This window comes from Carettochelys insculpta, chromosome 29 (genome assembly GCF_033958435.1).
Source record: "Carettochelys insculpta isolate YL-2023 chromosome 29, ASM3395843v1, whole genome shotgun sequence".
Classification (NCBI taxonomy): domain Eukaryota; kingdom Metazoa; phylum Chordata; order Testudines; family Carettochelyidae; genus Carettochelys; species Carettochelys insculpta.
This window is the reverse complement of record NC_134165.1, coordinates 1,801,577-1,824,265: the sequence shown is the minus strand read 5'-3', so window position 1 is coordinate 1,824,265 and position 22,689 is coordinate 1,801,577. Positions and strand designations below refer to the sequence as shown.

Genomic DNA, 22,689 nt, shown 5'->3' with positions numbered 1-22,689 from the left:
ACAAAGGAGGCGCTGCCCAGTTTAATCCACAGGCCCAGCCCGGCCATGGCGCAGCCCACGAGCTGGGGGGAGAAGAAAGGTAGACATGCGTGCAAGGGCGTGCGCTGCTCTGCCCCCGATTCACCCCTTCCCCATGGGCGGGAAGTGGACAGGCCAGCTTGGGAAGCCCCTGGACTGGAGCGGTGAGAGCCAGCCCCTCTGTGCCCCTACCTGGCCAGTCCTACCAAGCAGCCAACGGAGGCTGCTGAACTGCACCCCAGTCCCTACCGCCTGTGGGGGGACAGGAACCGCCGGCGAATGCTGAAGGCCAGCTCCCCTGTTGATGTAAATCAGCGTCCCTCCATCAGTACCAACAGAGACCTACACCAGTGGAGGAGTTAGCCCCTGACCTTGGAGAGGCAGCCTGGCTCTGGACTGACTGGTTTCATTCTCTGCTGTGCCCCTGATCTGCTGCACGATTGTGAACAAGTCTCCCCCCAGCTCTGTGACTCAGTTTCCCCTCCCACACGGTGCCTGGTGAGGCTGTGAGCTCTGCAGGGCAGGATGGTCTCGCACTCTGAGCCCATGCAGACCATGGTACCGGGGGCCCTGGTGCCAATGTAATGCCCCTAAATAGACGTGGGTGGGGTGAAACAGACTCACGAATATAACGGTGTTGAAACAAATCATGACCGTCTTCAGAAAGGCGTAGCCACTGCCGGGGGGAGCCATGGGGGAGCAGACAGCCTGGCCACTCGCAGAGAGGGTTCTGCGTTGGAGAGAGGGCAGAGATGGGTTAGTCTGCTTCCGACAGCAGCTTCTTAACCGGCTCTAGTCCTGCCTTGGGTCCGTGGGAATCCCACTAGCTTAAAACAGGCCAAACCCTTTTATAGGCAGGGAGGTAATTGCCATGGGTAAGGCGGCGCCTGGCACAACGGGGCCCTGATCTCGGTCAGTGTCTGTGCGATTCCCGGCACAACGGGGCTCTGATCTCAGTCAGTGTCTGTGCGATTCCCGGCACAACAGGGCCCTGATCTCGGTCAGTGTCTGTGTGATTCCCGGCACAATGGGGCCCTGATCTCGGTCAGTGTCTGTGCAGCGCCCGGCACAACGGGGCTCTGATCTCAGTCAGTGTCTGCGCAGTGCCCAGCACAACGGGGCCCTGATCTCGGTCAGTGTCTGTGTGATTCCCGGCACAACGGGGCCCTGATCTCGGTCAGTGTCTGTGCAGCGCCCGGCACAACGGGGCTCTGATCTCGGTCAGTGTCTGTGCGATTCCCGGCACAACGGGGCTCTGATCTCGGTCAGTGTCTGTGCGACGCCCGGCACAACGGGGCTCTGATCTCGGTCAGTGTCTGTGCGATTCCCGGCACAACGGGGCTCTGATCTCAGTCAGTGTCTGTGCGATTCCCGGCACAACAGGGCCCTGATCTCGGTCAGTGTCTGTGTGATTCCCGGCACAATGGGGCCCTGATCTCGGTCAGTGTCTGTGCAGCGCCCGGCACAATGGGGCTCTGATCTCGGTCAGTGTCTGTGCGATTCCCGGCACAACGGGGCCCTGATCTCGGTCAGTGTCTGTGCGACGCCCGGCACAACAGGGCCCTGATGTCGGCCACGGTCTGGGCAGCACCCAGCATGACAGGGCCCTGATCTTTCTTGGAAGGCCCAGGCAGCACCTGTCCCAGTGATGCCCCAGTCAGTATGGCATATAAATATCCATCAGTAGTTGCCCTGGGAAGTTGTTGCAGCAGGAGGGAAAGTAACTTCAGTTTTTACAGGTCGTGTCCTACCCTAACCCTCCCCACCGGTAGGAAATGCTGCGTGTGGAGTGGAGTGTAAGGGAGGGCTCAGGGCAGAGCGGTGGGAAGAGGGTGTGGGACTCTGGGTTGGGGGGCTGGCAGACCTATAGCAGAGTCCATGGGACCCACAGCAGGGGACCAGTGGGATTCTGTCTCTGTTCCCTGCATCATGCCCCAGGCCGGGAGCTGGCAGCCCTGCATGTGACGTATCTGCCACCCAGGCCTTCCTTGGGACAGAGACTCCCACGCCTGGCGCTAAGGGAGCAGGCAGGGCAGCTCTGAGCCGGCTCAGCAGCCTGGAGCCTGGCTGTACCCCTGGGACCCTGTGCTGGCGGCCTGTCCACGCCGGCCTGGCTCCTGGCCCTCATACCAGCCGGGGCTCACGTGTCCTTGGGCCTGGCTCCGTGTCCCACAGGCCCTGTGCTGCGACTCACCTGGCACCGGCTGCTTGCCCTGTCGGGATTCCAACCGTCGCCCAACGGCTGTTGGAAGGGGCAGGGGCATGGGGGAGCCAGCTCCATTGTGAGGCAGTGCCTGCCTCCTTCCTCTCTAGGGCCCAGGACTGGGACAGCCAATGGACCCAGTGTGATGGGGTTCAGGGGTCCCCCTGCACTGCACCCCGTCCGCTGGCAGGAGTGACTCTCACTCAGCAGGTACAACAGGAGGTTTATTAGGCAACAGATGCCCAGTTTCTCACAGAAGCGACAGTACAGCAGCCAGAGACAGTCCTTCCAACCCGTCCTGGGGGGAAGACCCCGAGGGGTGCCCCTCTGGGGTGTAGCTTTCCCCCTCCTCAGGCTGGCTGCCTTCCAGCTCCTCTTCCCCTCCTCTAACTGCCGCCCCCGATTCAAAAACCCAGCTCGGCTCCTCCCTCCTCTTTGTTCAGGGCAGAGGTGTTACCTGCCACTTGTAGCCCCAGGGTCATCCTTAGCCACTGGGAGCTGCTCTGCTTGTCTCTCACATCCAGCCTGACTCACGCATGCACTCCCCCCACTCCATCACATCTCTCCCCCCTTCCAGACCGAACTGAACGGGGTCACTTAGCCAGTGACCTGGGGAAGTTCGGGGCCCTCCCTGCGTGACAGGGCATCAGCTATGGTGTTGTTGTTCCCCTTCACATGGACCACCTCCATGTCGTAGTCCTGCAGGAGCAGACTCCACCGCAGGAGCTTGGCGTTGGCCCCTTTCACGTGATGCAGCCAGGTCAGGGGTGAGTGATCGGTGTACACGGTGAAACGCCGTCCAAACAGGTACGGCTGCAGCTTCCCCAGCGCCCACACCATGGCCAGACATTCCTTCTCTATGGCTGCGTAGTTCTGCTCCCGGGGCAGCAGCTTCTTACTCAGGTACACGATGGGGTGTTTCTCTCCTTTGTCATTCACCTGCATTAGCACCGCCCCCAGCCCCATGTCTGAGGCATCGGTGAACACCAGGAAGGGTTTGTTGAAGTCTGGATTTGCCAGCAGTGGGGTCTTGACCAGAGCCTCCTTCAGCGCGCAGAGGGCCTCTTGGCACTGCTCGGTCCAGACCACCTTGTCAGGCTTTCCCTTTTTACACAGCTCCGTGAGGGGGGCTGCGATGGAGCTGAAGTGGGGCACAAACCTCCGGCAGTACCCCGCCATCCCAATGAAGGCCTGGACCTGTTTCTTAGTCTGGGGTGTTGGCCAATCTCTGACAGCCTCCACTTTAGCTGCCTCTGGTTTTAAGCAGCTGCTGCCCACCTTAGCTGCGTCTACACGTGCACGCTACTTCGAAGTAGCGGCACCAACTTCGACGTTAGGCGGCGAGACGTCGAAGTCACTAACCTCATGAGGAGATAGGAATAGCGCCCTACTTCGACGTTCAACATCGAAGTAGGGACCGTGTAGACGATCCGCGTCCCGCAACGTCGAAATTGCTGGGTCCTCCATGGCGGCCATCAGCTGGGGGGTTGAGAGATGCTCTCTCTCCAGCCCCTGCGGGGCTCTATGGTCACCGTGGGCAGCAGCCCTTAGCCCAGGGCTTCTGGCTGCTTCTGCGGCAGCTGGGGATCTATGCTGCAGGCACAGGGTCTGCAACCAGTTGTCAGCTCTGTGTATCTTGTGTTGTTTAGTGCAACTGTGTCTGGGAGGGGCCCTTTAAGGGAGCGGCTTGCTGTTGAGTCCGCCCTGTGACCCTGTCTGCAGCTGTGCCTGGCATCCCTATTTCGATGTGTGCTACTTTGACGTGTAGACGTTCCCTCGCTGCGCCTATTTCGATGTTGGGCTGAGCAACGTCGAAGTTGAACATCGACGTTGCTGGCCCTGGAGGACGTGTAGACGTTATTCATCGAAATAGACTATTTCGATGTTGGCTGCACGTGTAGACGTAGCCCTTGTGGCCCAGGTAGGTCACCTCAGCCATTCCCACCTTGCACTTCCCTGCCTTGATAGTCAGACCAGCCTTCTGGAGTCGGTCCAGCACCTGCTTGACCTGAGACACATGGTCCTCCCACGTCTGGCTGAAGATGCAAATGTCGTCCATTAAGCCAGGAAAAAGCTCTCCATCCCTTTCAGTAGCTGGTTCACCAGACGCTGGAAGGTAGCGGGTGCCCCCTTGAGGCCAAAGGGCAGGACCAGGAACTCGTAGAGCCCCACAGGGGTGATGAAAGCCGACTTGAGCCGGGCATCTTCATCTAATGGCACTTGCCAGTACCCCTTGGTGAGGTCTATGGTGGTGAGGAAATGGGCTCCCCTCAGCTTATCTAAGAGGTCATCGGGCCTGGGCATGGGGTAGGCGTCCGATACAGTGATGGCGTTAAGCTTGCGATAGTCCACACAAAACCGAACAGACCCATCTTTTTTAGGGACTAACACCACGGGAGAGGCCCAGGGGCTGGAGGAGGGTTGGATCACCCCCAGAGCCAGCATGTCTTCAACCTCCCGCTCTATGTCCTGAGCCGTCCTCCCTGTGGCTCTGAATGGCACACACTTGATAGGGGTGTGGGTGCCTGTCTCTATTCGGTGGACAGCCAGGTCAGTGCGTCCAGGTCTGTCCGAGAACAGCTGTTGGTGCGAATGCAGCACCTCCTTGATCTCCGTCTGCTGGGCGGGGGTCAGCTGGTCTGAGAGGGGAATAGACTCCAGCAAGGAGCCGGCTCCAGTCCTTGTGAGCAAATCCACCAAGGGATCACCCCCCTGCCCCTCCCAGTGCCTGCACACGGCCAGCACCAAGTTCTCTCTGTCCCAGTAAGGTTTCATCATGTTCACATGATAGACCCGGTGGCTGTGGGCCCAGTTTGACAGTTCCACCACATAATTCACGTCATTCAGCTGTTTGACGACCTTGAAGGGCCCATCCCAGGCCGCTTGCAGCTTGTTCCGCCGCACAGGTACAAGGACCATCACTTGGTCCCCGGTGGCATAGGCTCGGGCCCTGGCGTTACGGTCATACCAGACCTTTTGCTTCCTTTGGGCCATGGAGAGGTTCTCCCTGGCCAGGCCCATGAGCTTGGTGAGTTTTTCCCGGAAGGTCAGTACATACTGTACCACTGACTCCCCTTCAGGAGAGGCCGTCCCCTCCCACTCTTCTCTGAGCAAGTCCAAGGGTCCCCGTACCCTCCTTCCATACAGCAGCTCAAACGGGGAGAACCCCGTGGATTCCTGGGGCACCTCCCTGTATGCAAACAGCAGGTGGAGTAAGTACTTGTCCCAGTCACGGGGGTATTGATTCATGAAGGTTCTCAGCATCTGCTTCAGAGTCCCATTGAACCTCTCCACCAGCCCATTGGTCTGCGGGTGGTAGGCTGTGGCCCAGGTGTGCCAGACCCCACACTTGTCCCACAAGCTTTGCAGCAGGGCCGACATGAAGTTGGACCCCTGATCTGTGAGGACCTCCTTGGGGAACCCCACTCTGCTGAAAATGGACAGCAGTGCATCTGCCATGGTGTCAGCGTCGACAGAGGTCAAGGCCACTGCTTCTTGGTATCGCGTGGCAAAATCTACCACCACCAAAATATATTTCTTCCTCAAACGCGTTGCCTTCCTGAAGGGTCCCACTATGTCCATAGCCACTTTCTGGAAAGGCTCCTCTATGATGGGCAGTGGCCTCAGGGCAGCTTTCCCCTTGTCCCGGGTCTTCCCCACCCTCTGGCAGGGATCGCAGGACAGGCAATATAAACGGACAGCTGCAAAGATCCCAGGCCAAAAAAAGTTCTGTAACAACCTTCTCCTGGTGCGGTGGATCCCCTGGTGTCCTGCGAGCGGGACATCATGGGCTAGGTACAGCAGCCTGCGCCGGTACTTTTGGGGGACCACCAGTTGCCTCTGTACCTTCCAAGGCTCCGCTTTGCGTCTGGGAGCCCACTCCCGGTACAGGAATCCCTTTTCCCACAGGAATCTCTCCCTGCAGCCCTCCCCCAGCTGTGGAGCTGGGCTGAGACTGGCCAGTTCCCTCAGCTTTCTGCAAGGAGGGGTCTCTCTGCTGCTCTGCCTGGAACTCTTCGTCTGGGGCAGGGGCGGATGCTACTTCCCCATCCCTGCCTGGCTCCAGCACCCCTGGCCTGTGAGATCTGGTTTTTGGGGGCCCCCTTTCTCTCAGGGTTGGCCCCTGTGGCTCCTGTGGCTTTGGCTGGGCCTGTACCCCTGAATCTGGTGAGCGCACCCCTCGTTTTCTTTGGCTATGGGTCAGGACCAGGGCACGAGGGCGTTCACCTGGCCAGTTCTCCAGGTCAGCCCCCATCAGTACATCCGCTGGCAAATGGCTGTGCACGCCCACCTCCTTGGGGCCTTCCTTCTTCCCCCATTTCAGATGCACCCTCGCCATGGGCACCTTGAAAGGGGTCCCATCAATTCCTGTTATCGTCAGGTGGGAATTGGGTATCATGCGGCCCGGTGCCACCACCCCGGGTTGGGGCAGCGTCACGTCAGCGCCTGTGTCCCAGAACCCTCTTTTTTCCTGTCTGCCTCGAGGTGTTTGAGACACTTGCTCCACAGAGGTAGCGCTGTCCCCACTCTGTAAACTGGCCTCTGAGTATTTTGTCCCCCTGAGGAGCTGGTCTGTGGGGCGGACTCGGCCCAATCCGCGTGCCCACTGTCAGCACCACCCACCTTGGCCGCCAGCCCCTCTGGCTTCTGGGACTCCACCCAGTTGACTCCATGACCCCCCAGCCTGCTCAACCTGTCTGGGAGCTTGGGGCACTGGGCTGCTCTATGCCCCTTTCGCCCACAGCGATAACAGCCTGGGTCTTGTTGTGTCCCTCGGGCCGGCTGCTCTGTCCAGGCTCTGCTTGGCTCTCTGGGGGGTGGGTGGCCGGCCCCTCTTTCCTGGGCTCACCCAAGAGGTGGTCCCCTCTGTCGTATGGTCAGGAACCGGTCTCTCTGAGATTCTCGGTCTCTCCAGGACTCCCTCTCCCTCCAGGACTCCCTCTCTTTGTGGGGCTCACTTTCAAACCTGGCCCGGCTGTTTGTGAAGTCATCTGCCAGTTTCCCTGCATTGTGTGAATCCTCTGGCCTCTGGTCCACGAGCCACACCCTCAGGTCAGGTGAGCACATCTCACAGAATCGCTCCACGACCGCCACCTCGATCAGGTCCCCTACGGACTGGACTCCCATTCCGAATGCCCACTTCCGGTAGTATTGCCTCAGGCGGGCGGTTGTATCTACATGGGTTTCCTCTGGCCTCTTCTGCGCCTCCTGGAACTTCTTCTTGTACATCTCCGGAGTCAGCCCAAACTTATGCAGCAGGGCCTGTTTGAACCGTTCATAGTCCCCAGGCTGCAGCCCCACCAGCTGGCTGAGCACCGCTGCGGCCTTCTGGCCCAGCAAGGGGGTGAGGTGCCGGAGCCACTCATCTGGGGGAACCTCATGCAACTCACAGGCTCGCTCGAAGGCGGTAAGGAACTCGTCCATGTCCCCTGGGTCCTGACACTGGGCCAGCACACGCCTCTTCAAGTGACTGGCCACCCCGAGCCGTCTGGCCCTCTCCCCGCTTACCGCAGCTGGGGCCTCTTGGCATCTTGCCTCTGCCATGGCCCGCTCATGCTCCCGCTCTCGCTCTCTCTCCTCCCGCTCTCGCTCTCTCTCCTCCCGCTGTCTCTCTTGTAGCTGGCGCTCATGTTCCCTCTGTCTTTCCTGGGCTTCCAGTTCCTTTAATCTCACCTTGAGCTCCAGCCGTCACAGCTCTGCGGCGGGAGACTCTGCCCGCGATGGACCACCGCTAGCTGAGCGCGACCTGGCGGGCACTGTGTGTGTCTGACGGCGTCGAGCCCCAGCTCCTGTTGGAGAATCCAAAACGCTTCCCGAGGCTGACCAGCCACTTTCTGCCAGGACAGGCTCTGCCCCCCCAGATCGGTCATTCTCTTCCAGCTGGGCAATCAGCTGGGCCTTGGTCGCCTTCCCCACGGTCAGGCCCCTCTCTCTGCACAGCCCCGCTAGCTCTGCCTTCGGGAGTCGGGTATAATCCATCTCCCTGCTGTCTCCCGGGGTATCCACTCACCAGCAGCAGCTGCAGGAATTGCTCTGTTTCCCCTCTGGCTCTTGTGAGGCTCCTTCCTTCTCTTGCGCTCAGTCAGCCACTGCTGGGAGCTCATCCGTGGGTGCAGTGCAGTCCCCCTGCACTGCACCCCGTCCGCTGGCAGGAGAGACTCTCACTCAGCAGGTACAACAGGAGGTTTATTAGGCAACAGATGCCCAGTTTCTCACAGAAGTGACAGTACAGCAGTCAGAGACAGTCCTTCCAACCCGTCCTGGGGAGAAGACCCTGAGGGGTGCCCCTCTGGGGTGTAGCTTTCCCCCTCCTCAGGCTGGCTGCCTTCCAGCTCCTCTTCCCCTAGCCTCTAACTGCCGCCCCCGATTCAAAAACCCAGCTCGGCTCCTCCCTCCTCTTTGTTCAGAGCAGAGGTGTTACCTGCCACTTGTAGCCCCAGGGTCATCCTTAGCCACTGGGAGCTGCTCTGCTTGCCTCTCACATCCAGCCTGACTCACACATGCACTCCCCGCACTCCATCACACCCAGGCCTGGGGCTGGCTCCTGGGCCACAGGCTGTGACCACTGGAGGGTCAGTGTCTAGAGGGTGTCGCTACAGGGCCCATGGCTTGGCATGCTGTCATCCTCACTGAGGAATGGGTGCCCACCGCCTGAGGGCTGTTCCTTTGCTCCTGCCCCTCTGCCACTCCAGCCACCCCTGCCAGGATCAGGGCCATCCCAGCAGAGGCCAAGGAGGCCAGGGACAGCCTGTGACCTGCAACCCTGGACTGCAGCTCCATTCAGCAGGAGATGGGGGATTCTCTTCTGCAGAACCATGCAACTCCCAGGGACACTGCAGCTGGGGTGGGGCACAATGCCCAGTCCCACTGCTCCCTGCATATAAACCCCAGGCTGCAATCCCATAGCAAGTGTCCCATAGGGCCGCTCTGCCACACAGGGGCTATTCCAGCCTCTGCCACAGATCACCTGTGTGACCTTGGCCAAGTTACTTCCCCTCCCTGCGCCTCAGCTTCCCCACCTGTAACATGGAGATTGTTCTCCTTCCTTAGATTCTTTGGCAGCAGGGGCTGTTTATTCAGGTGGCCTCTAGGTGCTGTTGTAACACAAACAATAAACACGGACAAAACAAACTCCCTTCTTCCTTTCACCAATGAACCAAACGCTTGAATTCTAGGAGGACGAGTTTCCCCTTGTGCGAAGCCCACAGGAGTTTGAGATCTTGGGCTGGCTGTAATCCCAGAGACGAGTTTCACTCCAAGACGAGGAAAAGAAACCTTCGTTTTTGCTTCCCAAACCCCAGCTTTGATCATTCCTCCACCCTGCCACTTCCAAACAGCCGCTCCCAATAGCCAAGCTAACAGCTCCTGTGTAGAGCGAGCTACTGCTACGGCCCCTTTCTGTCTTGAGACATGGTGGTTAGCAGTGGCGGTGAGGACCTACGGGCAGGGTTTGAGTCTGCCACTTGTCTCATGGCTCATCCGTCCAATATTGGCTTTGCCCAGTTGATTGCAACAACCGCAAGTCGGTCTATTTCCAAATTCTTGAGTCTGAGAGTTTTTCCTTCTCAGAGGAAGTCCTTTGGCGTGGCTTGCACATACACTACCAACGAGCACAGCTCGGGATTTCACTTATGCACATTCAAGACATTGGCGGGAATTAAAACAGGGCGTCAGGGCAGAAAACCAACTGCTCACCGATGACTCGGTCTTCTCGGAACACGCACAAGGAGGGGGGAAGAAGGGACGTAGAATGTTTGTTGTGCTATGCCTGTGGAAGTGCAGTGGTTCAGGGTTCCTAGACCGTTGGGCAGGGTTAACACTCGAGTGAAAGGAACAAAAATTCACAAGTCTTCCCCCACGTCTCTGCTTTCGTCCCAAGACCAGGGTGTGATGGAGTGGGGGATACCTGTGTGTGTGTGAGTGGCTCACAGAGGGTGAGGGGCTCCTGCTAAGGGTAACCCTGACGACCAGGTAACACCTTTGTACTGCAGACAAAGGAGAAGGTGGAGCCTGAGGGGTTTGAATTGGAACTGGGAGTTGGGAAGCAGTTAGTCTGGGCTGGGAGAGAGAGACAAAGGAGGGGGCCAGGCCCCAGCTCTGGGGGCCCCTCGGGGCCTCCTCTCCCCAACATGGATTGGACTGGCTGTCTCTGCCTGCTGTACTGACTCCTCTGTATGGTGCTGTGTCCTATCGGCTAATAAACCTGCTGTTTTCCTGCTGAGTAAGAGACTCTTCTGCCTGCGGACAGGGTGCAGAGCTTGGGGGACCCCAGAACCCCATCACACTGGTGTCAGAAGTGGGATGTTCTGCACCCTGAGGATGGAGCATCCAGTAGTAAGTGACCGGGGCCCCGGAAGAAGTGGGGCCTGTGAGACCCAGGTGTGCTGAAGGGCAGTGAGGTGCAGTTCCCCAAGGCAGAGGGGCCTGCGGCCGAACCCAAGCAACTGCGGTCGTGGTTCTCAAGAGGGGGTGCCACACCCGAGCAGGGGTTACTCCTGGGAATCTGTTGGAGTCGGTCCCAGAAGGTGGAGGGGCTAAGGGCCCAACCCCCAGAAAACAAGTGACCCACAAGGAGGCTGACGCTAAATAAGTTCTTCCCAAGACAGTGTGCTCATGGTCCTTAAGAGTGGGTGTCACACTAAAGAAGGGGTTCCTCTGGGAGTCTGTTGGAGTCGGTCCCAGAGGGCAGAGGGGCCTACGGCCTAACCCCGGGGAGCTTGTGACCCGCAAGGAGCCTGGAACACTGAAGGGATTCTTCCAGGAATCGTGGGGTGCAGAGGGCATCAGCCTGAGAGCCTGCAACCACGCTGAGCAACTCCGCTGTGAAGTGGCAGCACCTGGAAACTGAAATCGAGATTAAAGAAGCTGGACAAGGCAGCGTGGATGTGCAGTGGCAGAGCTGAGGGTTAAGGAGAATCCTGCAGAGGTGAGCCCGGATCGGGGCAGGGAACCCTGGACTGCCTGGAGCTCTGAACCGAGTGGCCTGCCACAGCTCAAGGAGGGAAGGAGCGATTCCAACCCATCATCTACTAGTGGCCAAGACAAACCTGCGAAGAGTTTTCCAGGCCTGGGCCGAGGAAGGTGCCTGTGTGTCTGTGCAGGAAAGCAGCTGATCCACTGGGAATGGCAAGTTGTCTGTGAGAGAAGCTGCTTCACCTTCTGTGTGTGTGTGGAGACCAGCCGGGGGGCTGGGACAAAGGAGAGAGTGTCTCCCATTGTCTGTCTGTGTTGAACAGCAGCAGCAGCCTGGGGAGAGAGCAAAGCCTGCGTTTGGAAAAGGTGCCAATGAGAAAACTAGCCCATTGTCTGAGGAAGACTTCCCCAGCCTAGGGTGGCTGGAGAAGGATCCACCAGAAAAGAGCATTCCAGGTGTGTCTCTGAATCCAGCCATGGGGGCTGGAGCAGAGGGAATGGCTCTGGGATGGGCAGTGGTATCCCTGCTAAGGACACTGGTCCTTGGTGCAAAAAAAGTGCATCTGCTTCTGGGGAAGTGAATCCTTTGCCTGAGCCTGTGGGGGCTCAAGATGGAGCCAAGATCCCAGAGCTGGATCTGAGGGCAGCTGAAGCCCAGATGGGAAGTGGGCCTACCTCTGTGTCTCTCAGGGGGGATGATGCTTTAACTTGGTCTAATCCAGTTAGTATCATCAGGGAATCCCAGAGACCAGACGATTCTGGTACTTGTTCTTTGCCTGATGCTAAGGTGTTACTGGGAGGGGGTGAGAGGACTCTGTCCTACCAGAGTCATCCTCTCACCAGGACACAAGAACAGATGGGCAATGGAGTTATGCTGAGTGATGAAGATAAAGGAGCTGGTAGCAGAAGGGAGGAAAGGGATCCTAACCTTCTGTCCGGTGGTACTGGCTGTCTGCCTGGAGGGGGATTATGTGGGAATCTGCCTGATGGGCCAGAAGTGATCCTGGGTGTAGGTGAAACCCAGGAGCTGGTTGTGCCTCAAGGGAGCAGTGCCCCTGTGAAGCCAGACAGGGGTGAGTTATTGTTTGGGGGAGCTCTTGAGGAAGAGAATTTCCCTGAAACTTTTCCTGACCCGTCTGTGGGGACTGCAGAAAATGGGAGTGAGGTGAAGGAGAGTGAACAGGAAAGGTGCTTGTCTGTAAGAGCCAGAGCAGCCCTTTGCCTGGGGAGAAGTTTGTTTCAGCTCCTCATGGCCAGGACCTGCCTGAGTGTGAAACCACTGGCTGTGCTCTGGAAGGGTCCAAAGCAGGCAGTGTAAAAGTTTCTCAGGAATTGGAAGCTGGTGCAAGTAAAGTAAAAACTATCAGGGAATGTGAGCAGCCCTGTAAAAACCAAGTAAAACAGCTGCACAGCCAATCTCTGTAGGATGCAGGAGAGCGCCAGCAATTCCCCATCTCCAGATGGTGAAAACACTTATATTCTCATACTGGATTCGACTTCTGATTCCATGGGGAGGCAGTAGTTGGAGGTGGAAGGACAAAGGAGCTTTGGGCCTGGTGGGCCAGTAAGGAATAAACAGGAATTCCTTCATGTGGATTCTGCGTCTGGAACTCACAAAACAACTCTCAGAAAGCAGTTTGGTTTGCAAATTTCCAGGCTGGCTGGGAGGGGGCCGTCTCCCTGAGATCATCAATGGCCCAGCTCTTGTTAAAAGGGAGGGCACAGCCAGAGAAATCAAATTTCCACCCCAGGGGGCAAGGGAAAAGATTAGAACTTGATGGTGCTAAAAAAGGCCTCAGCCATTTATCCCCAAAATACCAGATTCTCAAGGATGGTGCACAAAGGTTGTGGTCTACCAAAGAGCAACGTAAATGTACAGTTGCAATGGGTTTGTTCTGTTACTCACACTAACTGCTGTAACCAAGGGGTGCTGCTACCAAAAGCTGTAAAATTGTACCATGCACTAAATGTTTGAAAAGAGCCATGTGACATAATAACATTGATGTAAAAGCATAAATTGTATGTTGAAGAAGTCTGTAACTCTAAAATGTCACCATTGTTCCCTGTAACTAGTCTTGCAACCTCTCACGTGAGGAGAAACATTCCAAACCTATTGTGTGGCATGGAAGGGGAAACTGAGGCACGCAGCCATTGTGGTGGTCTGGCTAAATGCCAAGGGTGGAAGCATTTGTACCTTCTTTTACTGGACTGTAACTAAATTCCAAACATTGGCCGGAGCAGCTGTATGGGCTGGTGGTCAGATGGGGCAGAACCCAGACCACAAAAGACCTGTTTAATCTGTTGGTGCTGCAGCATCTGTATGGGCTCTGCCCGCCCAACTTGAGAACATGGCTAACGGACCGGAGCCGAAGCAGGGAGACCGACCAACCCAAGGGAACTCAAGGGACTTGCCCGGCTGCATCACATGAAAAGGGCCAAGACCAAGCTCCTAACTTGGAGCCTCCCCCAGCAGAACTATGATGTGGAGGTGGTGCACATCAAGGGGAGAACAAAGGGTACAGCCAATGCCCTGTCACAAGGGAAAAGCCCCGAACTTCCCCAGGTCACCAGTTAAGTGACCCCGCTCAGTTCGGTCTGGAAGTGGGGAGAGATGTGATGGAGTGGGGGATACCTGTGTGTGTGTGAGTGGCTCACAGAGGGTGAGGGGCTCCTGCTAAGGGTAACCCTGACGACCAGGTAACACCTTTGTACTGCAGACAAAGGAGAAGGTGGAGCCTGAGGGGTTTGAATTGGAACTGGGAGTTGGGAAGCAGTTAGTCTGGGCTGGGAGAGAGAGACAAAGGAGGGGGCCAGGCCCCAGCTCTGGGGGCCCCTCGGGGCCTCCTCTCCCCAACATGGATTGAACTGGCTGTCTCTGCCTGTTGTACTGACTCCTCTGTATGGTGCTGTGTCCTATCGGCTAATAAACCTGCTGTTTTCCTGCTGAGTAAGAGACTCTTCTGCCTGCGGACAGGGTGCAGAGCTTGGGGGACCCCAGAACCCCATCACACAGGGTGTGGGGAGTCAGTCTGTGGGGCTACCTAGATGAGCCGCAGTCGGTGCAGGTGCATGTTTTGAGTAGGGTCTATAAGAAGCTGTGGAAGGGGGCATGCTGGTTGCGTTCTCTGCTTTTAGGAGTTTAGACTGACGCCTCTAAGCTCATTTCTTGTTGAGGACACAGGGAAAAAAATCAGATCCAATTTATCCAACTAAACCTTGTGGGGGAAATGGGGTGGAAGAGACACCCCCCCATCCCCCATTTCACTGTAGTGCCATTGGTGCTGGAGCTATCTCGGGGTTCGGCGCCTGACAGCGCTAGGAATGGGAGTTGCAAAGAAACTGCAGTTTACAACTCAATCTTAAGTCCTGGGCTTGGGTGCTCCTTGCCAGAGACACAGACAGAGCTGGATACTCACAGCTGGGCCCACGCATGGCCCATACGGGGACGAGCTCCAGGGCGAAAGCCCCTTCTCGGGGGCTGCTCTCTCCTGGGGTAAAGCTCCTCTGCCGCCTGGGCATGGCCCACCTCAGAGCCCCCAGAGCACCTGTCTGTGCCGGGGACCTGCAGGGTGTCCCCTCACTCTGCCCCCCAAGCCCCCAGGGAGCAGCACAGCCTCATTCCCCAGCCCAGAGCCGGCCTCACACAGGTCGTTGAGCACTGACCCCAGCACAGGACTTCCCCGGCCTGTGGGCCTGGCCTGCCCAGCACTGCCCGGCTGAGTCTGCCCTGCCCCATCCCGCACCCCTGCTTCCAGCCAAGCCTCTCATCCCCCAGCAGCTCCTCCCTCCAGGCCTTTGTCCTCTGGCCAAGCAGCCGGGCTGAGCTGGGCCCCTCTCCGCTCTCCTCTCGCCTTGTCCCTTGGGCTCCGGTAACCCACACGCATGGGGGGCCATGTGGTGGCACCGAGGCCACTTCCAGGGAGGAAGGAGGAGTCTCCTCCCAGCCTGAGCTGCGACCCTGCTGGCTTTTGGCTTGACCAGGTTCGAGGCTGGAGTCCGGCTGTGCCATCCCAGCCGGCACCAGTCACCGGGGGGCCCCATTCTCCAGGCTGCTGGTCTGAGCTGGGCCCTGGAAACCACCCCTCCCTGCGCCCCTTGTTAGAGCCGTGAGGCCGAGTGCTGCCCCTCTGCACGCAAACCTTCGGCCCCCCCACGCCCCACGTCCTCGGAGCCCGTGTAACTCACCCTCTTCGGAGCTAGCCCGTCTCCTCTGCACAACCGTGGGCTCCTATGGTTGCCGCATCCCCACCAGGCTACGCGGGTCTCGGCTGCACCGCAGACCTGCCGCCTCCTGACCGAGGCTTCTCCAGCCAAGAGGTCCGGGACGCCCAGGAGACCCTCGTCTGACAGGCGCCTCTGGCCTCCCCTCTGTCCCTGGCCCAGGGCCTCCCCCCCGGCCTGGCCCCCCCGCCGCTCTGCACCCTGCCGCCCCTCTCTGGTGGCTTGGCAGCAGCTGTCTCTGCACGGAGGGAGGCAGCCCCAGCCTGGCACTAGGGAGCCCAGAAATGAGGCTTGTGGGGGGAGGAGGGTGTCCCTCGCCTCTGCACGCCCCACCAGTTCCTGTCTTGCCACCAGCCATGGCACGGCCGCCCTCAGAGCCTCTGGCTGCCCAGGGAGGGGGCAGCGTGGCCTGGTGGGTAGAGCTGGACTGGGTCCGGGGAGAGCAAGGTTCTAATCCTGGATCTGCCCCTGGTCTGCCCATCATCACCGTGGGTCAGACCCAGGGTTGGTCTCGCCTGGTGGCCTGGCCCAACCAGGTGCTTGGCCGGCACCGCAGAGGGGAGGAGCAGCTCTGGGGTGATCCATCCCTGGCCGTGCAGCCTGGGGTTCAGTGACACCGAGAGAAGGGCCTTGCGGCCAGGGATGCGGCGGCTTCTCTGAACCGGTTGTACTTTCGGGCAGCAGCCGCCGCTGGCTGCGAGTGCCTCAGACTCCGGGGCTGCAGTCAGAGATGTTGTGATGGAGTGGGGGGTACCTGTGTGTGTGTGAGGGGCTCACAGAGGGTGGGGGGCTCCTGCTGAGGGTAACCTTGACGACCAGGTAACACCTTTGTACTGCAGACAAAGGAGGAGGTGGAGCCTGAGGGGTTTGAACTGGAACTGGGAGTTGGAAGCAGTGAGTCTGGGCTGAGGGAGAGAGAGACAAAGGAGGGGGCCAGGCCCCGGCTCCAGGGGGCCCCTCAGGGCCTCCTCTCCCCAAGCATGCATGGGACTGGCTGTCTCTGCCGGCTGCACTGACTCCTCTGTACAACGCTGTGTCCTGTCGGGTAATGAACCCGCTGTTCTCCTGCCGAGTGAGAGTCACCCCTGCCTGCGGACGGGTGCAGAGCTTGGGGGACCCCGAACTCCACCACAGATGTGTCTCCTGGCTCTTGTCCTACGGGCTGGGGGAAGGCATGAGCCCCTCTGCACCCCAGGCTGGAGCCCACGGTCACAGCCTCTGCCTTAGCCCCCCGCCCCAGCTCTGCAATGTTCTCAGGCAGCAGCTGGTCCAGCCCCTCCTCTTTGGGCTGCCCTTCTCCCTGCTTTCGCAGCGCAGCTCCTCCTGGTTTGAGACAGGGAGGGTGGGCCAGAACTGCAGGCAGCTGGGAGACTGTGGGCAAGACCCTGGCCTGCTGTGTGCCTCAGTTTCCCCTCCAGCCTTTCCTCTCTGTAGGCGGTGAGCGCATTAGATCAGGGACTGTCTCAGTGTAGGTCCGGGCAGTGCCCGGCCCGACGGGGCCCTGATCTTGGCAGGGGTCTGAGCAGTGCCTGGTATGATGGGGCTGTGCTCTGGGCTGGGGTCTGGGCAGTGCCAGCTACTACAGGGGCCTGTGCTACAATAGGGCTCAGCGGGCCTTGGGACACATGCTGGGACTCCCATCTCTAGGGTGCTGTCAGGGGCTTGTGGTGTCTCTGTGAAGCGGACGCATCCCTGGCCACAGGTGTGCACGCATGTGTGTGAGTTCACGCGTGTGCGTGGGTGCGTCCAGCCCTCACTATCCAGGCAAAAGACCCTCCAGCCCCACAGAACAATGAACGCCCCTTGGGTCCCCCCTGCCCGGGAGGGGCGGAGTCGGCTGCCCGTGGGGGGTGGGGGCTAAGGTCAGAGCTGTGTCTATGGGGAAAGGGCTGGGTGGGGGGTGTCCCGGGAGCTGGGCTCGTGTTGCGCGCTTGTAGGTCTGCCGGGGCCCGGGCTGTTCTGGTGCCTGGCACGAGGGGTCTGTGTACAGGGGACCCCCAGCGGGCCGGGGGCTGCCTGTAGGTCCCCAGAACATAAGGGCGCTAGGGGAAAGGTCGCGCTCTGCGGGGTCTCCACAGGGGACGTGAGCTCCCCGCAGAGGCAGCGGGGGCCTGTCTATAGGGGCCGCTATAGGGGTCCCTGGGGTGGCCCTATGGGGAGGGGCTGGCTCGGGACGCGCCCCCCTGTGGGGCTCCGGCCGGCAGGTGGCGGCGCAGCCCTGCGGCCGGACCCGGAAGGTGCCGCCCCGGCTCGGCCCCGCCTGCCCAGCCCGGCCGGCCCGGGGCTCAGCGCGGCGCGGGGCCGGCGGCGGGACGGGACACATGGCGGCGGCCGAGCGACGGGCCTTCGCGGGGCGCATCAACCGGTGAGCGCCCGGGCCCCCCTCGAGCCCCCCCGGCCCCCCCTCCCTCGAGCCCCCCTCTGGCCCCTGCCCGAGCCCCCCGGCCCCCGCCTGAGCCCCCCTCGAGCCCCCCCGGCCCCCGCCTCCCTCGAGCCCCATCTGGCCCGTGCCCAGAGCCCCCCGGCCCCCGCCTGAGCCCCCCTCGAGCCCCCCCGGCCCCCGCCCGAGCCCCCCTCGAGCCCCTCTGGCCCCTGCCCAGAGCCCCCCGGCCCCCGCCCGAACCCCCCTCGAGTCCCCCCGGCCCCTGCCCGAGCCCCCCTCTGGCCCGTGCCCAGAGCCCCCCCGCCCGAGCCCCCCACCGCTTCTCCGAGGCTCCCACCCACCTACAGCCCCTGCTCCGTGGGCCCCGCCCCCCTCCCGAACTGCTCCCTTTGCCTCCCATGGCCCGGAGGCCCCACATCAGCCCTGACCCCCGATCTCTCCCCAGCCGAGCCGGGCTGGGCCAGGCCGTGTCCCGCCTTCCCGTCCCTCCACCGGTCGATCGGGGGGGGGGGGGTCACAGCAGGGTGTTGGAACGGGGGGCGGCCCCTGAACCCCTGTCCCTGGCCTCCCCGCTCCCCCGCCTGTCCCTGCACTCCCCATTCCACAGTGGCAGGATCCTGAGAACTGCCCCCCCCAGCCCCGTGAGAGCTGAGCCACATCCCCAGCCCAGGCGACGGGAGTGGGGCAGGAGTCCTGGCCCTGCCTGGGGCACCCGCATGCTGGGGGTCTGTGGGGAGGATGCCAGGACCCGGCCGGTGTCCCCAGTTTACCTCCTGCCCCAGTGTTGGCGGGACTGCGGGGATCACGGCTCGGCTGCCCCGAAAGCTTTGCCCAGCGGCAGGCTGGTCTGGACGGGGCTGTGCGAGGAGGATGGAGCGGGTGCCGGCTGCCCCCTTCCCCGGGTGCAGTGTGGATGGGCGAGGGGGCAGCAGTGGGGCAGAAGGGGGACATGTGGACGGGGCTGGTCTGGGGGCAGCCCTCGGTCCTGCACAAGAGGGGCGGCAAAATGACACCAGGATCTTCACGTGTGTGTGCAAAGCACCGGTGCCCTTTGGGAGCAGGCCCTGGTTCCTGGCACCGCCTCCCCTTCCTGGCAAGCCGGCCCCACTCCTGCCTGTTGTTCCTTCCCAGCGGAAGGAACTGGAGTGGTTTCCTGGTCTCTGCTTGGTGGTGGGGGTGGCCTGCTTTGGCAGGGAGCCTGGGGCAGCTGGGGGGTGGAGGGGGCAGCTGTCTTTTCCTCCAGTGTGCAGTGTGTGGGGCTAACCCTGGGCAGAGCCTGGGACTGCATGTAGAAGCCAGAGGCCGCGCCTGCCCATCCCCCTTGCAAGAGCCGTTAGCGGACATTGACCCACACGGGCTGGAGTCGTGGGTCTTGGCCGCGTCCTCGTCCTTCAGCTGAGAAGCCCGAACACTCCCCGCCCCATCCACCCAGGGCAGTGCAGCCCCATGGGCCAGCCAGGCTGTCTGGCCTGGGGCTGGGAAAGGGAGTGCAGAGGGGCAGAGCTTTCGGCTCCCTCTGTCCGTGGCTGGCTCTGGGGGTGGCCGTGGCCGTGGCCGTGGGGAGGTCTGGGTGGCCGAGCGGGGGTGGCCATGGCCGTGGGGAGGTCTGGGTGGCCGAGCGGGGGTGGGCCGTGGCCATAGGGAGGTCTGGGCGGGCGAGTGGCCTGTCCCCAGCGTCTGTCTGGGCACTGGGGACCACAGCAGCCTGGCCTGGTGGGTGACCTGGGCCAAGTCCTGGGTGCTGCCCTGTGCTTCAGTTTCCCCTCCTGCTTTGTGCCTGGATGAGATTGACTATAAGTGCCTTGGGGCAGGGACCGCCTCGGGGGGCCCCCGTGGAAGTGGCATTCGGGCTTCCCTTGACTTTCCCCCACCCTCCGCCCCCAGAACGTTTCCTTCCTGGGGCTGGGGGTGCCGAGCTCCTGTTGCAGGAGGGGCGAGGGGCTGGCCTCTTTCAGCCCCTGGGGCCATGTGAGGTTGCAGGGCTGGGGTGGCTGGATTCCCCCTCCCCGCACTGCGGGGAAGTGGCTGTTGCCAGCCAGGGCGGGCTGAGCACAGCTGACGTCTGGCCTCTGCCCCGCTGCCCCCCTCCTCCCACGCCGGCTGGGGCTGAGGGCACCGGCTGCAGCTGTGGGGTCCTGGCTGTGCCCGTCCATGGCTGCAGCCGGGCCTAGGACCTGGAGAAGGCTGGGGGCAGGGAGGCGGCAGGCCCGGTGGCCTGGCCCGAGGGGGCAGCTGCTGGCCACAGGGGGTCCCAGTTCCGGTCTGGACCTTAAGCCACCGCCTCCCGCCTGCGTTGGGGTTGCTCTGATTTGCCGGACTCGATGTGTCCAGCCTGCAGTGGAGGGGCTCTGCCTGTGGGGTAGGTGTGAGCCAGTGCCCCGGCTGCCGGGACTCCTCTTGTGCTGTGATTCTGGGGGGTCAGCACCTGGGGGTCCCTTCCTTTCTCTGCAGGGTCGTGCCAAAATCGGGTCATTTCGGTCTCCCCCTGCAGCGAGGGGCCCTGCTTCCCCTGGAGTTGACAGCCCCGGTGGGCTTTCTTCCCTCTGGTTGGGGCACTGCCTGCAGGAGACCTGGGACTCGGCCCCCATCTTCCGGGGGGTGGCAGAGCCGGGTGGTGCCCCGGGGTTGTGGGGTGGCTTGTCTCTGGCTGTATTGTCCTGGGGCAGGCGAGGGGCTCAGACTCTTAGGCCTTGTCTGCGTCCAGCCACAAGCAGGTTCCCGCTGGTATTTCCCACCCGGGCGTGGAATAAAGTTTTTTCTGTGCACCGAGCCGTGTGTGAACGTGCACCACCAGTAGAACACACGCTGCCAGCTGGGGGCTCTGCTGAGCAGCTGGGTCTCACCTGACCCACCCCTGGGCGGCCGCCCCAGCACTCAGCTTACGGGACCGGGGGCCTTCAGCCTCTTGTGAGGTGCTGCACCTGCAGTGCCGGCAGCAGCGAAAGCCAGGGCGGTCGGGGTCCCGCTGGGGCTTGCTCGGGGCACTGGGCCAGGCTGCCGTCCTGGCACTTCCCCTCCCTGCCCCGCAGCCGGGAGCCTGGCCAGTCGGTGGTGGAAAAACATCCTCTCCCCAGGGAGCTGGGCCCGGGGCAAGCCTGGCAGCTGCTGCTCAGAGGTGGAGCCATAGAGCCGGTGGTAGCCTGTGGCGCTGCCTGGCTCTGCCGCCCCTGGGCGGTGCTGCGAGTCCCAGGCCGCGGTGGGGGCAGCGGATCTAGGAGGGCCCTTCCCGCCTGCCCCATTCAGTGCACCGAGGAGGCCTGGCCCCGGCGGGCTGCTCTGGGGCGGAAGCGGCTCCCCCACCCCGGCCCCCAGGGCCCGTCGCTGGCTCGGCAAGCGCTGCGCACGTCGGCAGGGCTGGTGTCCCAGAGCTACGGGCGCTGCGGGGGCCGGGGGGAGGAGCTGGCAGGGGCTAGGACGCCTGGGTTCCTTTCCCGGCTCTGCCCCGACTTCCTGGATTTCTATGGGAGAGAGACAGAGGGGGAGCCAGGCGACCACGGAGCGTCCCTCTGGGAGCCCCTGGCCCAGCTCCGAAGGCCCCCCCAGCTGCCCCTCCGTGGGGGAGCTCTGCGGGTGCGGGGCCGCCTGGCAGTGCCGGCTCGTGCGTCTCCTTTCACGCGTGCCCGGCCGTGCCAGTCTTTGTATCCCCCTCCCCCCCGGGGACTGGAGCCGGCGCCAGGGCTGATGTCACCCGCAGCTGGGCTGACCCCCAGGCTGCCATCCGCTCCTAGGAGCTGCAGCCCTGTGGTCACTGCCAGCCTGGAAGGAAATTGGGGCCACCCTGTGGGGCCCAGGGGATGTGGAGGGCATCAAAGCCCCGCCCCAGTGTGGGAGAGGGTCTCTGCCCCCAGAATGCTTGTGCCAGGGCCACAGGCTTCCTGGGTGCCATTCCTGCCCCCAGCCTGCTGGGTGACACCCCGCCACCCCGTGCTTCAGTTTCCCCACCTGTGAAAGGAGGACAAGCGTGAGCTCCTTTGGCGAGAGTGCGCGGGGGGCCGGGCCGGTGCCGCCCCACGTCCCTCACCAGGGTTGTGTATTGTGGTGGCAGTAGGAGCCCTCACCACGATTGGGTCCCTGCAGGGCTGGGCTCTGCACAGAGCCAGAGCCAGGGAGAGAACCCAGGAGTCCTGGCTCCGAATCACTGGCTCTAACCATTAGACACTGCTCCCCTCCCAGAGCTAGGGAGGAAGCCCAGTTCCTGCCTCGGTGAGCTCACAGAGCGCAAAGAAAAGCAAAGGCGTCAGTATCGGCTTGGTACAGGTGGAGAAACTGAGGCCTGAGCACGTGCCCACGGTCACCTGGGACACCAGCGGCAGAGCCCGAGCTAGGCCAGTCCGCCTGGCGGGGAGAAGGGGCGTTATCACCCCCCTGCTGGAGTGAAGGGACAAGGGTGCTCCCCAGGGCTGCTCCCTGTCGCGGCATGCTGGGGGGCGGGGAAGGGGGGAAGTGCGCCATGGGCCTCGTGTGGCCCAATCTGCAGCATCGGCCTGGGGAGGGGCCGCCGGCCCTGGGAGTGTGGCGTAGTGGTTAGAGCAGAGGCCTGGGACTCAGGTAAGACACCTGGATTCCATTCCTGCCCCTGCGGGTGGGGCCCAGTGGTTGGAGTGAAGAGGAGCAGGGGCCCTGGGTTCTCTTCCCAGCTGAGAGTCACTGGGGGACTGGTCCCCATGCCGTGCCTCAGGGTCCCCTGTGGAGTGGCAGGCCTGGCTTGGAGACGGCCACGCCCCAGCCCGTCTCTAGCCCTGGCCCCCCTCTCTTGCAGGACGGTGGCTGCCGAGGTGCGGAAGCAGGTGTCCCGGGAACATGGCGCTTCCCCGCAGCTCCCCAAGAAACGCGGCGGCTCCCAGCAGTCGGTGAGTCCCCCCGCCCTGGACCCCTGGCAGCAAGTGGCTCGGCACGGGGGCTGGCGCGTGTCGGGGCCCAGCACCGCCTCCTGTCAGTTCTCCATGGCCCC

General features: G+C 61.7%; 1 protein-coding gene and 1 long non-coding RNA gene across 12 annotated transcripts in view; one reads left to right on the top strand and one right to left on the bottom strand.

Annotated features, from left to right (window-relative positions):
- Positions 1 to 5: 5 nt before the first annotated feature.
- Positions 6 to 15,467, bottom strand: LOC142003389 (uncharacterized). The gene is made up of 3 exons (XR_012642820.1): positions 15,320 to 15,467; positions 643 to 748; positions 6 to 62 (listed from the first exon to the last, which is right to left on the bottom strand). It is a non-coding gene; the product is annotated as an uncharacterized LOC142003389 (long non-coding RNA).
- Positions 15,468 to 17,587: 2,120 nt separating this feature from the next.
- DOCK6 (dedicator of cytokinesis 6) overlaps positions 17,588 to 22,689 on the top strand; it is a 49,144-nt gene continuing 44,042 nt past the window's right edge. For 8 of the 11 annotated variants that reach the window (XM_074980333.1, XM_074980332.1, XM_074980331.1 and 5 more), the window contains exons 1-2: positions 17,592 to 17,720; positions 22,498 to 22,588. In XM_074980333.1, coding sequence (XP_074836434.1) covers positions 17,677 to 17,720; positions 22,498 to 22,588 — 135 coding nt within the window. In that variant the 5' untranslated portion in view covers positions 17,592 to 17,676. Of the gene's footprint in view, positions 17,721 to 22,497; positions 22,589 to 22,689 lie in introns of all 11 variants that reach the window. The other 3 variants (XR_012642829.1, XM_074980335.1, XM_074980336.1) reach the window with 3 other exon arrangements.